This window comes from Neopsephotus bourkii, unplaced genomic scaffold (assembly GCF_033783945.1).
Source record: "Neopsephotus bourkii isolate Nb327-2 ecotype Australia unplaced genomic scaffold, CSIRO-AGI_Nbou_v1 NB_1634, whole genome shotgun sequence".
Taxonomy (NCBI): Eukaryota; Metazoa; Chordata; class Aves; order Psittaciformes; family Psittacidae; genus Neopsephotus; species Neopsephotus bourkii.
The window spans coordinates 3,278,922-3,289,950 of NW_026902109.1; the positions used below are offsets into that span (position 1 = coordinate 3,278,922).

Consider the following 11,029-nt stretch of genomic DNA (forward strand, 5'->3'; position numbering starts at 1 on the left):
GAAAGAACAGTGAAAGACTGATCATTTTCAGTGATCTTCCCATTTCCAGCTTGGTGTAAAATGAATGTTTTCAAATGAGACTTTCCTTAAGTAGGTAATTGGTTTTTCTGTGGGTTGAAGAGGCCAGTGCTCTCAGATGTGGCTGCACTGAAAAAAATTTTAGACTTTCAGTTAGCATGAGGTGAAGCCTAGAGAGCCTGAAGCAATAGCTCAGAGGTGTAAGTAGCCCTGTTCCTTCTGGTGGATGCTAACTTCCATGCTGTGCGTGGCTGATGGCTTATCTAAACTGGAGAGGAAGGGGAGGGAAACGAGGGCAAGGATTACTGTGCTGGCAGGCAGCTGCATTTTTCTCAGTAGAAGTACCTGGAATGGGGTGAGAAAATTATAGGCCTTTAACCCGGTATGCTGAAGTCAGAAAGGAAGGAGGAGTTGCCATTCTGCAAAAGAGCTGAACTTTAGCAAGTGTTTTGCAGCGATTTCTTTTAATTGGGAGGGAGTGGATCATCTTCTCCCATTGTACTGCTGAAATGCTATTTTAAGGAGATACACAGTTGTTGCCGGCCAGGGAAAGACTAAATTGCTGTCAGTTTCTCAGAAAATGTGGGGCTGTACATACTTAAAATGGTTAATCTCTCCTCTCTTGTCTGCCTGCCCAGCATTCATCTCTGCATTACACAGTTGCACACAAAGCCTGGTGTTGCTGAACAGTTCCTGAAAGATGTCAAAGACAGCATTGAGGACATCATGAAGGATCTCAATGCTAAGACCACAGGGATGGTAAGGAGGCCAGCCGTAGAGTATGAGAGTATGTTTGGGTGAGCATGTTTCTCTGATGGGATTAACGATCCTATGTAACAACCTTCTCTTCTCTGCTTAGGGAGCCATCTATGGAATGGCTCAGTCCGTCCCAGACAGGAGCTTGGTAGCGGAGATTTCTCAGGCATACTTGGATGGTCTCTACAGCACGGATGTTCCTTGCAGTGAAAAGCACATGAATGGCTCCCCCAGCCACCACTGACTGTACAGCATCAATTGGTGCCTTGCCAACTAGCACTGGGGTGGTTCTGAAGGTTTCCTAGGGGAAGAGGTTGCAGTAAGCCTTTGTTCCTACAATTGCAGGTCTGATGGTGGCTTGATCTTGGAAACTTCCCCATCTTAGTCTGTGTTGAAATCTGCATTATTTTCATGCCCGACTTTAGTTTTAGGGCTTTTCCTCCCTTCCCCCTGCCTATTTTCAACATAACTATTGATGGTAAATCCAATGTCGATTCCACAACTCCAAATTCCTCAGGTATCCTGCATGTCACTTCATTCCTTGCTGTTTCTTCTTCCACAGACCTGGTATTCAGCCGATGACCAGCCAAGTGTTAGATTTGAGTTCTCATGTTGTGTTCCAAAGCTTCGATCTTCTCAGAAGTTAAAGGCAGAGTGTAAATTGAAAATTTTGTTTTCTTTCAAGTATTCCTCCAAGCTACTGCATTTAACAGACTGTGCTGGGAGCCTTTATATCTGTTGTAATGCAGAGCCGATAAACTGGCAAAGGAGAGATGGTCATGTACTCTTTTTGAAATCCCCTCTAGAGATCTCACACCGCAATCGGTATCTGCTGAGGGGAGAAAAGTATGCAACACAAAACCCTTTTCTGGAATCTCTTGCTTTATAGAACATCAGAAATAGAAACCAAGCAGGTAGTGTAGGGAGGGGAACTAGATGGTACTGAAAATGCTGGTACATAGTAACTGTTCTGCTTCCCTGCCTCCTCTGGAAGACATGCATTTGCCGCCTGGAGTGCTGTTGTACCTTGCACAATTCTGGAGGGATATGCAAACCAGTGATTTCACTGTTCATAACTTGAAGGTTTTGCACTATCTCACAAGACTGTAGTAGTCAGTCAGGCCCTGCCATGTGTCATGGCTATGGACTTCATGTGCAAACAGATGGCACCAAAGCTGACCTTTTTTTACCATGATCTTTTAGTATAAAAAGGTGACTTTTGTAATAGTAGTAATCTCTGCTCTTTGCACTGATTCTTTTAAGGCACATTCTCAAAAGGGCATTCACCATTGTGCCTTGATGTTTCTCTGGCTTTTTTTGTGGGATGCCAGGGAGGGTTTGAAGGTTCAGCTGTTGACCACAACCTTTGCTGTGGTCATTTTCTTATGGTACTATACTGAACAAAACCTCAAAGGCAAACTGGCCTCAGAGAACGTTCTTGTCTGTAAGGTAGAATACTAGTTGTATTGAGCCAAATCCCTTCACAGTATTATAAAGGTGCTTGTATAGCTTTGAGAGGTAGATGTTAGATAAGATGCAGCAAGTGGGAAGCATTCAAGCCTTGGGCATGTGACTCACCCTTCCTATTTTTCTTCACTGTTTTTATGGTGAGAGAGTTTTTCCCAGTGCAGCTTGTGAGGCAGTTGTGGCCTTAAGGACAAGCTGGAAAGAATCTCTTTGAGTTATTAAACAGCAGTAGAGTTACTCCTGCAGGGCTTTCCCATGTGTTTCCTCTCAGCTTTTTGCATGCTACTAAGATTTTCCCAGGTAGAGTTCACCACTTGGGAGAAGACTTCATGCCACGTTTGCACAGACTTCTGCAGGGTGTCTGAAGGCATTTGTCTCTCTGCAGTAGAAGTAGAACCTGACCCTTGCTGGCTTAACACAGCTGAAGCACACACTGGTACAATAGTTATACCTAATGAGAAGGTTACTAAGGTTACTTAACAAGTCTCTGCTCAAACCAGTGCAGCTTTGGGCCCAGTGATTGTGGGAAGTATACTTGCTTTTTAACAGGTTTGTTCTCCAGGCTAGGAGACAAAAGTATTTTGACCATCTGCCCTTAAATTGGTGACTTTATGCATGTCTCTGAGCCCTTCTGAAAACATCTCATTTGAATTGCCTGATAGTCTCTTGATGGTGTTACCAGCTCTGGCAGTCAGCATTTATGTTGGACCTATTTATTCTATTAATGGTCTTGCTAATGTGACCATTGCTGCATCTGAGTTTGCAGTACTTTGGAGACAGTCTTAAGTGTCTGGCTACTGTGATGGTTCCCTTTTGAACTGAGATTTAAAAAACAAAACGGAACAAAAAAGGGAGGTACTCCTTTTGTTTCTGCTTTAAAAGAAAGAGTGGATGGATTGGGCTAGGTGAAGGAGAGAGAAAACCTCTTTTCCCCAGTTGCATCCTCCTCTGAGGAAGTAGGTGGATCTAACAGATCAGTGCTCCATTTCACATTTTTGGATGTATTTGAAGATGTTATTTGTAAATCAGTGTATTCTATTCTGGGCTTCACTTGTAATATTTGTGGGTTTAATTGTTTTATGTGTATTTGTTCTATGCTGTAAATGTAATCTTCTGATCAGGAATAGGCTGCTGTAATTTACTGGTGTGTAGTCTTTATTCATCCTTGTCATCTAACATGTAATCTACATCTCCTTTATCATGCAAAGTGGTCTTGGAAAAATGGTGTGGTTAAAAGGATGCATAATTATTTAAAAGACTAAAAGAATTTTATGGACTGGATTATGGTCTGAAACTGGATGATACTGGATGAGACCTGGAGGGGATTTTCGTGACTGATTCCTGCAAGATTTCTGACCTTCAGGTGCTCAAGTGAGACACTTAATCTGTGCTTTTACAAAGCGCTCCCAAGGGATTTGTGTGCTCCTAGGTACTAGACTGAAGAATATCCAATGGGATGGACCAAGAAGAGATGTATGTCTTCATGCCATGGATTTCATCTGCACTTTTCTGATGACTTCGGGAGAGGGGAGTGGAAAGGTTGTGTACGACACAATAATATCTTGCCCAGTAAATACACATTGACTTTTTAATGAACAGATGGGATGAGTTCATCTGACAGCAGTATTCTGTATTGCTCTGATTTCCACTGTAAAACTTTAGGCTGAAATAGATGAAGAGATTGTGAAAAAGGGCCTAGTTTGTATTAAAACGATGCATTTAGCTATTTAGGCTCATTGAACTCTTTGTTTTTCCATTTTGATACTCATTTGAAAGAATGGAGACCTATTGCTCCTGGTCTTTGCTCATGCAACCTAGTCTGTTGCAGGAAGAGCAGTTTATGTTCAAACTCTGCCTGAGGACTACTTTTTCATTTTGTTAAGATACAGGTGGTGTTCATGGCTACATCTTATGTGATGTTTAAAGATGCTAGAAATTGTCTTTTAAGAGCTATGATTTTCTCTTAATACTTTATAAAACTTTAAAGGGTTAAAAAAACCCCTGAGAATCAAAACACCAACTCTCTGCTGGGGCTTTGTAGCATTTTTCCCAGATGGTTCTTAAAGCAGCTACTGCTGGTTTCATAGCAAACTGTTCCTGTTGTACCAGAAACACAGAGATTTGGCTGTAGACTCCTTGAATGTAGTGATCATTGTTACTGGAGTAAGTATCTTACACCACTAAATCCACCTACAACCTTTTTGGGAGGTATTCCAGCATAAGCAGCCCCTGGCTCACTGCTATGCTGCTTTCACGCCTTTTGGTTGTGCCTTCCCTGTGTTTGTGTCTTGGCTATGGACTTTAGCACAAGCAGTTTTTGTGTGATCTTCTCTGGCTTTGATAATCTTACTCTCTTTCAGATCCCATTCACTTTGAGGTGTAAGCCTGTGAAGGCACATGTCATTTCTCTGTGTTGCTTTATCAAGAAGCTTTTCCCTGGCAGAAGCACCTTCTTGAGAGCAGTGAGGACAGTACCTGTCTTGGGAAAACCTGTTGGCATAGTTTTGACAGTGAGGGCTCATTCCAAACTGATATCAGGTTAACTAAGACATTTATTGTAAACATTTTCAGTTGGTATCCTACTAAAGGCCAGTTACAACAGGGGTGAGATCACATGCCTGCTTATAATACTGCTAGAGAGAGGTTACAGTAATAACCAAATTGCACATCACAGTTGCTGGTATGTTACAGAGAAACCAAAGGGTTCATGTACCATGTTTTGTGTGGAAAGCATATTCCAGCAGGTAAGAAATAACACAGTAAGTGGCTAGGTGGGGTCAGGCACTGGAGAGATTTACTGGTGCAATTGTGTAACATGACTCCTGGTAAAAGGGCAGGTACACTGAAAGCCCCAGAGGCTCAACAATTTGCAGGCTGGTGGTGCTCAGCTAACGAAGGGTTTAAGAATGGAAGTGGCAAGATCAGAGATGGGTATGTGCACAGTGCCCAAGAAGTGCCTTCCTCCGTCTGAGCTGTGGCATGGTGGTAGGCAGTCTGGATCCAGGAACTAGCTTGGAAGTGGGGGAAAGCTCTAGGTGCAGTTGTCTAGGCGAGATACGGGTTGTGGCAGCGGCACAGTTGATTTTTGACTTTGCGTCTCTCTCTCTGGTCAGGAGAGGGAAGCTGCAACCTGCTCAATGAAGCTGGCCAAGTTGATGTCTCGCTCCGATAAGCCTCCACACTCATGGGTGCTCAGGGTGATGTGAACCTAAAACCAGACAGACAGAGCGACAAGTGTTGCTGGCAGAAAGAGCAGGAATGGTTTTCCCCAGCACTACAAACAGTTTGCACCTCATAAGGCACGTAGGGCTATTACTTTCTCTAGGCTTGTTCGCAAAATTTCCTTGGGTAGAAAGAGGTGGTCTGGCACTTTGCCTGGTTTTCTCCTTCCTACAGCTCATCCTGGCCACAAGCTCTCACTGCCACCTCTGCCTTGGTCACAGCACCCACCTATGTCCACTTGACAACTCTTTCTTCACAAACTTTTCCCCTTGCTGCTGCTTCTGATACTCATTTAAAAAACCATAAAACCCTGGTGCTGGCACCCAGGCAGCTACTGCTCAGCTGGACACGTGAGGAAGAAAGGATCTGTTAAGTGACAGCTGTAGGCTGGCTGTGATATGTGAAGGAAATAGCATCTGGCGGAAAAGGTCCCATTGAAGAGGACTTGTTGCTGGTTTATGCCTCAAAAAAGGATATGCTCCCTGCAGATCTCCATGTGCCTCGCCATCCCTGTTTCTTACCTTATTGTACACGTTGAACCATTCAGGGTGGTGATCGAGTTTTTCTGCCTGTAGAGCCACTCTGGTCATGAAGCCAAAGGCCTGCCCAGTGGAATAAGAAGAAAAGATAGCTCTGAACCTGGCAATATATTGTTTTTCAGCTCATTACTGTTAATTTTACACTGCGTGTTTCTAGGCAACCTAACCAAATAGAAGGCCTGGGATTTTCTGTATCTTTGCTGGTGTTTTCTATGGATTTTCCCCTTTTGGGGAAGCTTTTCCCAGACAAATCATGTGCTGGTCAAGCACTTTGGTGTCTTGGGCAGGTTATATTGCTCAGTCATTCCATTTCAGGAGAAACACAGAAGGGTTTCTTTGGCTGAGCCTTGCAGATGGAACTCCCTGCTCTGCAAACCAGGTATCCCACTTTGTGAAATCTGCATACAACTGATGCTCATACCCGGTTGAAGTCCTTGAAGTGAAACTCTTTGAAGATGGCATCTCTGCCTTCCACCTCGTTCCACCCCACAGCTCTCAGGTTTGGCAGCAGCTGCTCCCTCTCCTCTGTGCTCAGCCTGTGGGCTTTTCCTGCCTGACACCATAGACAGGAAAGGGAAGAGGAGAAGATCAGTGTGGCAGAGGTAGGATGAAGTGAATGTTCAAAGCAGCAAGGCATCCCACCAGTCAAGGAGTTACGGGCCCATGGAGTCAGCTGCAGGCTGGGTGGGTGGGTTAGAGTGCCTGCGTAGACCTAAAGTGGGGGGTACTGATGACGGGGGATATCAGTGCTGTTCCCTACCCTGGGTATGAAGGTCAAGGGCAGTCCGACTTGCCACTTTTGTCCTCTAACCTGCAACACCTACCACTTTACCAGTATAAATGTGGATTCATTATAACCTGAGGTACTAAGAATGATAGCTGTGTAAGGTTAAGCTCCCAAATACATTACACAGAATCTTCTGAAAAGAAAACCTGAAACTGCGATGGTTCAAGAACTGAGAATGGTTTGCATTTAAGCTTTGTGAAGTACCTTCTTAAAGCAGCAGGGCTTTATTTGCAGGTCATCTGCACTGGAAGCTTGCTTTAGAGGAGAAAGAAGCATGAATCAGAGAGATGAGTCACGCTAAATTGGAGTTCAGCTCCTTTGCCTTTTCAATCTCCCTTACATTACGATGGAGTTTAAGAGGCTGTTTCTGTCTAAAGTAACAAAGGGCAGAGGGAAGGATTGTGATTTAGCATTGTCTTCTGCTCTTGGGCAGAACTGCTGTTATTTGGGTTTTTTTAAAGGGAAGGGGGAGGATAAGGAAAGTTCAGTTCTTAGTTTTGGGAAGTGAATATAAGCAAAGATGAAACTAAAATAGAGTTCTTGGTGATGGGAGCTAACCGAGCCAGTGCATCTTTTGGCTCAGTAGGGAAGGAGTGAGCACAGAGGACTGTTGCGCTACGTGACAGATTATGTTCTGACAATTAAAATTCTTTCCTAGTGGGTGATCTGATCTTTCAAGTTGGTGAGGATTGTTGTTTCTCAGTGACAATGACCAACACACAGTTTCTGGTGGGTGTTTGGTCAGCAGCCCCTTGAGATGCTTGCTTGGGCATTGGTGCTCAGAAGTAGCATCTTAAGCAGCTGAGCAATTAAGGCAAATAGTCCTTTCCTATAGTATGTCTACTCTAAGGCTGTGCAAAACCAGAGGCAGCCATGGAGCTGATGTTTTTGTGGGTGTTTTTGTGGTTTTGCCTGTTTTGAGGAAGACTGGAAAGACTATGCCCTATTGATGTTATGCCCTATTGATCATGCTGTGTGGGTGCCTACCCATCTGCACAGCTGTGACCCTTATGCTTAAAGAAAGCTGTGAGCTGCAGAGCACTTCACGAAATGGGGAGTGCCAAGGTGTACGCTGAACCTTAGCTCAGGAGTGGCTGGAGGTGGGATGGTTCCTGTCCCCCTGGCATCGTAGCTGCATGCCCTTTCTCTTGCATAACGCTTGGGGAAAGCCTTCCTCACCTGGTAGCATTCAAACCACCCTGTGCTGCCCTTCAGTTGTGCAGTGTTTTGGATGGCCCCGTGCCAGACCCAGGTTCACCACCTCCCCGCTAATGTCAGCCCCATCCCTTCCCGAGCTCTGGGTTTGGAGGGAAGGTAGTGAGTAAACATGCCTTAGCGCAATAAACTCTCAGCCGTTGCCCTTCCGTGCTGATGGTGTGATAAGCTGGGCGCAGGTAGCTTAGCAACTGGATAACGTGGGGAAGAAGGCTGGCTCTGCATGGGGCCGCTGGCAGGGGGGCACCCGTGGGGTCTGCCCTGGGGGACTGTGATGGGAATGGCGTAGGGACTGTGCCAGGTTTTGGGACCAGGGGCTGAGACCTCCTGCTTGTGTATTGGTACTGAAGAGAGGAAAGGCTATGTAAAGCCAGAGCTGTTGTTTGCCTGAAGTGGACAGACATGGATGCGGGTGGCTGGGTTCCAAGCCAGCCTTTCCCAGACAGAGCAAGAAACCAGGCTGCTTGGGAGGGTCGTAGTGTAATTGTCCTCTGAGTCCTTTTCTGTGGTTGCGACTACATGGGAGGACAGGCCCTGGGGCTTTTTCCAGGCCCAGCTCCTCTCTGAGAGCCTAGCACCAGTGAGAGGTACAGCCAAGCTGAGGTTTGGCCAAGACCACACGAAAGCCACCTCTGCTGGCTGTGTCTTCTGATGGCAAACTGCCCAGGGCACCCTCTATCCCACCCCCTTCCCCTTCCCCTCTTCTCTGCCCCTGCACCCCATTGGCCAGCCTGCTGGTTTTATCGGTGTGGCATTTAACTGCTTTCATGTGCACTTACTCCTTTAAAACACCCTGTTCTCATTAGGGAAATTTAATTATTTTGTTTTCTTTTGCTGGCTCTCAACTGCCAAGGCATTGGGATTTTTTGTTTTGTTTTTTTTTACCAGCAGGAAACCAGTAGATGCATTGTGCAACTGACGGAAAGGAACCAGCACTGGAAACTGGGAGAGCTTTGGGCTTTCTGGAGATGAAACAACCCTCTCTGCCCAAACTAGTCGCTTCCCTTTTAAGGGTGACTTGTCACCTAGAAGAAGGTAAGGGAGGCAGCCCTGGAGCGAGTAGGAGCTGCCGGCAGGGCTGGAACGAGGTATGCCACAAGGCCCAGTGTGTTTTGCTCCTGTCCCCTTCCTCCCCTGCTGTGAAGAAGCTGGTTTCCAGCTGTCCAGGGTGGACTGGACAGGCTGTGCAGGTGGAGCACATGCCGTGCAGAATTTGAGCAGAGGTCACACTGGCAGAGCTGCCTTGCCGGCGGACCCTTTCCCTCCCTCTTCCAGAGGGACAGAGCCTGCAGAGCGCTGGCTTCGGTCATTCAGCAGCAGCAGCCGGCGGTGCCGACTGTTACTTATTAACCACAGCGCAGAGCTCTGCTCCCTTCTCCCTTTCCTCCTGCCTCTTCTCAGGGGCCGGAGCTGCTGCTCAAACCTTCCTGCCCCGTCCCTTCCCGCTGCCTGCAAAGCGCCAGCCGGAGTTCCCAGCACCGACTTACCATGGCCCGTGGGTGCCCGTGCCCTCCGTCCGCGGTCCGGCCCCGGTGCTGCACGCAGAGCGGTACCCGCTGGTGCCGCGGCTTGTGCGGGGTGGCGGGAGGCGTGGCGAGGGGGCCGGCGCTACCCACCCCGAGCCGCTGCCCGCGCCTTCCCAAGCGCTGCCCTGCAGCGGCCACCCGCCGGCGGGGCCGTGGGGCCTGCGGGAGGGTAAACCTGGGTGTCCCTGGAGCGGTGATGTGTCCGCCCCGAGCCACCCGCCCTCCGCCTGCAGGGCCACTGTGTCAACCTGTTGAACGGGGAAAAGGCAGAACGGGATGGAGAGGGGCAGTTAGAGCTGGGGCACTGCTGGATGCTGCTGGCAACACGTGGTGAATGTGACAGGGGTCCTGCCTGAGCATACATGTGTGCCTCTCTGCCCTTTGAGGTCTGTGCAGTGGTAATCACAGGCTGTCGGCTGCATTGCTTGAGGACAGCCTGGTTTGTATTTCAGAGCTAGGGTAGCGGGGGGAGTGCGTGTAGGACAACACTGCTGAGCATTTTTAAGGTGCTTTCTGCCATTACTGAGGGAACCATGTCTGCATGGATGCCATGTGCTGCTCCTTGGCCTGTTTCTGCGGATTTGTGCCCATGTCCCATAGCTCATCATATAAACCCACTTGTGTGACAGGCAATTTTCCAGTGTTGTCAACAGTTCTGTACTGTGCTGATATACATGGTAGCTAGAAATTCAGCATCCTGGCTTTTTTTTTTTATTTTTATTTTTTTACCCTTGAAGCAACTGATTCTGGATTTTTTTTTAATATAGTGTGACATGCATCCCTTGTATATACTCTAGTGCACATTTTGTTTTCTACTGTTGGGGTTCACGTGTGCCACTGAGATGATTTGTTTCTCCAGCAGGTGAGTTAGAAGGAAGGAAATTATTCCTTTCCTTTTTTTGCCCTCTATAGATTTGCTTGTGATGGTAATGAAAAGGAAAATGAGCATCTTTTGTATCCTGGGAGACCATGAGTGTCTGTCCAGGGAGAAAAGTCTTGGAGAGCAATGCGGCACCTGGGAAGAAAATAATTGTGTGCAGATATGAAGCTGGAAGCTTTGATATGGATGAAAAGAAAGGTGTACTACGTGGTTGGTAGCAATGAAATTGGGAAGTGGGTTTGTTTGTAAGGGTGGGAAAGGCCAGCAGAGTATTTCCTTGGTGTAAGTTTGAGTTGCCAGGCCTAGCAGTTTCATCAGCACAGCTCAGCAGCAGTGCCCTTGTAAATAATGGCATAAGCAGGAGGTAAAGGAAGCAATATTGCTGTGAGGTTGCAGGTCAGATATGGGGGTGGCACGTAACAGCCATGTTTAGGGGCTCTGAGCTGCAGTTTTCTCAGAGTGCAGTGGCAGTTTTGATGGTGACCTGTCAGGAGCTTGAATGCACCTTGGCTAGATGACAGTGCCGCTGCTGGCCTCCTCCTCTCCCTGGAGACCAGGGAGGAAGCAAATGCTCCATCTCTCATGGTATCCTGCTTTCTCTCTGCTGGATTTTGTTCTG

At 47.0% G+C, this 11,029-nt stretch overlaps 2 protein-coding genes across 4 annotated transcripts in view; one reads left to right on the forward strand and one right to left on the reverse strand.

The window, feature by feature from the left end:
* SGPL1 (sphingosine-1-phosphate lyase 1) overlaps positions 1-3,967 on the forward strand; it is a 31,577-nt gene extending 27,610 nt beyond the window's left edge. For all 3 annotated transcript variants that reach the window (XM_061373903.1, XM_061373904.1, XM_061373901.1), the window contains exons 13-14: positions 657-777; positions 878-3,967. In XM_061373903.1, coding sequence (XP_061229887.1) covers positions 657-777; positions 878-1,018 — 262 coding nt within the window. In that variant the 3' untranslated portion in view covers positions 1,019-3,967. The remainder of the gene's footprint in view (positions 1-656; positions 778-877) is intronic.
* Positions 3,968-5,219: 1,252 nt separating this feature from the next.
* On the reverse strand, positions 5,220-9,633 carry PCBD1 (pterin-4 alpha-carbinolamine dehydratase 1). Its single transcript, XM_061373905.1, has 4 exons — positions 9,492-9,633; positions 6,424-6,555; positions 5,985-6,065; positions 5,220-5,449 (listed from the first exon to the last, which is right to left on the reverse strand). Exons 1-4 carry the CDS (start codon positions 9,492-9,494, stop codon positions 5,351-5,353), a joined length of 315 nt encoding a protein of 104 aa, XP_061229889.1. The 5' UTR covers positions 9,495-9,633; the 3' UTR covers positions 5,220-5,350.
* Positions 9,634-11,029: the final 1,396 nt, after the last annotated feature.